The sequence below is a fragment of the Macrobrachium rosenbergii genome, chromosome 46 (assembly GCF_040412425.1).
Source record: "Macrobrachium rosenbergii isolate ZJJX-2024 chromosome 46, ASM4041242v1, whole genome shotgun sequence".
Lineage (NCBI taxonomy): Eukaryota > Metazoa > Arthropoda > Malacostraca > Decapoda > Palaemonidae > Macrobrachium > Macrobrachium rosenbergii.
Genome location: NC_089786.1, coordinates 26,946,396 through 26,951,184, shown reverse-complemented (window position 1 = coordinate 26,951,184; position 4,789 = coordinate 26,946,396). Strand labels below are relative to the sequence as shown.

At 40.8% G+C, this 4,789-nt stretch overlaps 1 protein-coding gene across 1 annotated transcript; it reads right to left on the bottom strand.

The window, feature by feature from the left end:
• Positions 1-2,139: 2,139 nt before the first annotated feature.
• LOC136830425 (uncharacterized) lies at positions 2,140-3,948 on the bottom strand. Its single transcript, XM_067089961.1, has 2 exons — positions 3,329-3,948; positions 2,140-2,302 (listed from the first exon to the last, which is right to left on the bottom strand). The coding sequence occupies exons 1-2, from the start codon at positions 3,946-3,948 to the stop codon at positions 2,140-2,142; spliced, it is 783 nt and encodes a 260-aa protein (XP_066946062.1).
• Between the last annotated feature and the right edge of the window lie 841 nt (positions 3,949-4,789).

The following is a 4,789-nucleotide window of genomic DNA, read 5'->3' as shown; positions in this document are numbered from 1 at the left end:
CTGCATTATCTGATGAGCTTCATTTTTATCAGTGCTCACAATGCAGACATCGTCTGCATAAATAAAAATTTCTACTCTTCTAGGAAAGTTGATTGTGGCTAACTTTTCCATCAATATGTTAAAAGGGGAAAAAGCTCAGAATTCCTCTTGGAGGAGTTCCGTTTTCTAGTCTAAGGAACCCTGAAGTGGCTACCTGGAAGGTGACTCTGGCTTCTTTATTTTAAATATATTCTTTGGTCCATTGTAATAGGTGTCTTCTTGCCCTTTTTTCCACTATGGACATGAGGATACCGGTGGCACTGGCAAGTTTATATGCTTTCTCTAAATCAAGAATATCACATTGCTCTTCTGTTGTTGACTGCGGTCATGCCACCTGTTATACACTTTTGTGTACCTAGATCCTCCCTGTAGGCATAAAGACGCTGATGCACTGGCCTTATTTTCCAGAGGAGTTTGTTTAAGATGATTCTCTCAGCTGTCTTTTCTTTGCAGCTGATGAGAGAGACGGGCCTGTAAGTGTTTGGTTTTTTTGGCTTAGGGATAAGTAGTTTCGTGTTGTCAGAAAACACATTGTCATGTTTGGTACACTATCAATGTCGATGTTGTCAGAAGGAGAAGTTTCATTGGAAATCACGCTGTGTGTTTTGCTGATTCCACAGCCTAGGCTTGACACGTTCTACATGTTTTATTGACTATGTGGAGGTATCTCCCTCATTGTGAAGGGTGTATCTGAATTGCCTGGTGTATTGCAAGCCATATTGATTCTTCTCCACCCTTCAGGAGTGACAGTATTTTGCCTGTCTCGTGTGGCTAAAGGCAGATGCACTGATCTCATCCTGTCCACAATGTGCTCTGCTAATCTGTCAGCCTTGCTTTGTGGGCTGGGTTGGTGGGCTTGTTTTTTCCTTCCTTTCACTGATACTATGTCAAACCACCACCATATTTTTGCAATGGGGCTTAGACAGGTCGTCTGTGTACACCAATATATCTCCTAACTTTGCTGGCTACTTGTACAGCATGAGAGACGACTTCTCTCAGCACTGCATGCATTTCATCTGTGGGTTGCCGCCTAAAAAGCTTTCTTGTTCTAATCACTGTAACATTTGTTTCTTTGACCCTTGAATTATAATATCAAGAATCTTTGTGAAGGTTTGGATTATTTCTGAAAGATTTATTTGACAAGGACACATTCACAGCACCCTGAAGGCTTTTGAGAAGTCTTTTCGAAGTTCATCTATTTCACGAGCAAGAGTAGATGTACTCGGTCGCTCATCTCGTCATAAAATTCCAGAGGCAAACCAGCTGGCTAATTCCAGCCTCCAAACTGCTAGTGGGGATGGGGGGGGACATTTTCCTTATTTTTAGTTTGATCTCATCCGCAAATTGATTGCTAGCAAGCACAGGACGCAAATTCCATGTACATCCTTCTTGAAGTCGCTGGATATGAAGGCTAAATTCAGTCTCCATCCATGGAGGTGTGTTGCATCATTTCTGTCATTTAGTATTTTCACATCCGGAAGTCCTCCATTAGATTAGAAAGTTCAAATGTCTTCCTGCTGCGTTTATTGCACTCAGCAAGATGAAACAAGGGTGGTGTGCATTAAAATCTCCAGCAAAAAAAGTTATTTACATTGGAGGCTGCATTAAACAGGTCCTCTACATCAAAATTCTTGTCAGGTCCTTCATACGTGTTATGAATGTTGAACGAGGTATTTTCCAATGTTATTCTAACACTTAAGTGTTTCAGTTTCCTGCCCACAATTGATATTCCTCATTTTTGTCAGAAGTAATAGTCTCCTTAATTAATGTAGTTCTTTTAACATCTATTGTAGGAGAACAACATCACGTTTTCCTGGCAATGCATGTGACTGTAACAATACATATTTTCCCTTTACACTGTTTAAATTCAACTGTAAAATTTTTAAGCAGTCATTTGACTTGTGACTGTCACTCTGGCCATTCACGGGGTCACCATCATCTCCATCCATACTGAGTTTCCTCCAGACCTTATTCAGAACCCTACAAGGGCTTTTGACACTTTACTTTCAATGGGGTTGTTGTCTGAAACTACATCTCTGTAGAACAGTTTGGCAAAGCCAATAGAATCTCCTTCAATTGCCCAATATCGATGCTTGCTTTTCAACTGTGACGAAGTTGAGCCTTTTCCTTCTCACGATGCTTTCTGTTGGGCCTCCTTTCGACAGCTCCTGAAGCACCTGTAGAGGGGAGAGTGTACTGGGAGTTGTCAGAGGAGGAAGGAGAAAGGGAGGTGACGTGAGATCGGGTGGAAGAAGTAGGAAGACTGTAGGAAAAGGTAGATGGGGTATTCCGACTCTTTCAGAATAAGCATAGCATTTCAAATCGTAAAGTGACTGTATAGCTTAAACGGTCTGAAATGTACTAACCTAATCATAGCCTAAGTTTTATGCTACGACACCCAGGTTGCTTCAACTATATCATTCTAGCTCACAATCAAAACGATATTGTACTGCGTATATTTTCTAAGACATAAATGGTACAAACTTACTGTTAGTTCAAACGGAGCATTCAATACACTTAGCATGAATTGAGATTGGGGCTGGCATGAGCATAATCTCTACTTCGAAACCCTTATCCAAAGCACACTCGAAGAAATTCACCGTGCATTTAGGTATGCATATCTCCTAAAGGAAATCTCCCTAAATGAACTTAAAGACAAAAAGGAATACGGGAGGGATTTGAAGGCACCAACAATGATGGCTGAATTTCCTGAGTCCTTCCTGGGTACAGCTACACTGCACCACAGCTGTAAAGAGACTGCCGCTCACAACGTTTTTGACCAACACCAAATATTTGACTGACAACTGAACCAATAAACAACTGATGACCGGTGCTTAAGCACTATTACACGTATACTTACAATTAAATACACGAAACAGCCAAACACAGTGCTTTTCACAACTAAATACAAACACAAAAATACATAATATCCTTTTTCTACATAATACACATTTCCGCTTTACGTAAATTTAGAAAGAATACATAAAACCGCACTACACCTTACAGAAAAGTACAATCTCTCTTGTCAAAGTTTCGACATACTCCCCCACAAGATAAAGTTATGCATACATTATTTAAAAATAGTCCTTTTCCTATCAATGCCTTTCTGGCTTCTGCAGCTATTTGAGCAGTCTTTCTGCCCAGCTGGGTACTTGACTGAATGTCTTCTGTCACAGGATTAATTTCCCTTATCTCCTGTCACAGCTTTTAGGAGTATAACTCAATTACTGGTCTCAAGATCTGGCTATGGACTGTTCTTATAGTAGCCACTCTTGGGGCCTTGTCTCACCCCATATGTAACTCGATCACTTGGCCCAACTTCCACTTGCTCCTTGGCCCGTCATGAATGAGGACTACTTCCCCTATCCTGGGCCAGGAACAGTGCATCGTTCCTACTCGATGGGTCTCTCTTAATGTTGTTAAATACTCCCTCTCCCATCTTTTCCTCAGGTTGTTGCACAACCTCGATACACACAGGAATCTTTTCCCGGTGAACTCTTTCTGTCCATAGGGAGGGTCAGCAGAGATCTCTTCCCAATTTACCACATCTCTTGGGAAGGACTTAAATTTTCTTCCAAGAATCAAATGGTTAGGGGTTAAAATTTCCAACTGATTCAAATTCCCAGGCGTGTAACTTAATGGTATATCACTGATGATTCCTTCTAGTTCTGCCAGTATACAGGTCAGTTCTTCAAAACTGAGTAAGACTTGGCTTACAATCATTTTTTGGCATTGCTTAAGAAGTCCTTTCAGCCTTTCCCATATAGCACCAAACCATGGTGCTCTTGCTGGAATGAACTTCCAGTTACACTTTATATCTAACAGATGTTCTTTTACCTTGGGATTCTCAGACATGGTCTTAAGATATTCTGATGCCACTACAAACATAGTGGCACTGTCACTCAACATGAGTCCTGGGAAACTCTTCTACTGCAGAACTTTCTAATACTCATGAGGAACGAGTCAAGTAGTTTCACATGTATGTCTCTGGTTATCAGGCATGTAAATAATGATATAAGTCTTCTCTCAGGCTCTGTCCCTTTTCCTTAACCCATAATGTGCCAGTTTAGTCCACACCTGTGGTATTAAAAGGTTGATTACATTGCACCCTGAACTCAGGTAATGGAGGAACTATATTGGGCCTGCTACGGCTTCCCCTGTGTTCTCCTACAAATAACACAATGGTGTAATATACTCTTAGGTGGTTGCCTTATCTGGGGGATCCTGAACTCCTGGCTGACACTCGCCACAGTTGCATTTACACCCATATGAGCATTAGCGTCATGATGTTCTTTAATAATTACCTGACTAACATAGCAATTCTTTGGCAGCAGTATAGAAAACTTAGCAGCTTCGGGTAACTGTGTGTGTTCTAGTCCAACCTTACACCTTATTACACAGTTGTCCACATGAAGATTCAACTGGTGTACGAGAGCTAGTTTTGGTTTTCTTACCCCCTTCATCAAACTCTCATATTCCTCTTGGAAAAATTCCCTTTGCATGAATGCAATAGTCATATGCCTTGCCTCTTGGAGTTCTTCCAAGGTCAGTTCACCATATCTCTTCATATTGGTTGAGCTCCTACAATTATTAAAAAAAATTATAGGATCTGAGTTGTGATCCTATAGATCATTTTAACGCTGCTGAATCTTTCCAAATTCGTTACTGTATTCTTACCTTTTAGATCTTATTAACAGAGCTCCCTCAAGCAGGGCGTTTTTACATTAACCCGTCAAGTTGTCTCATTGTG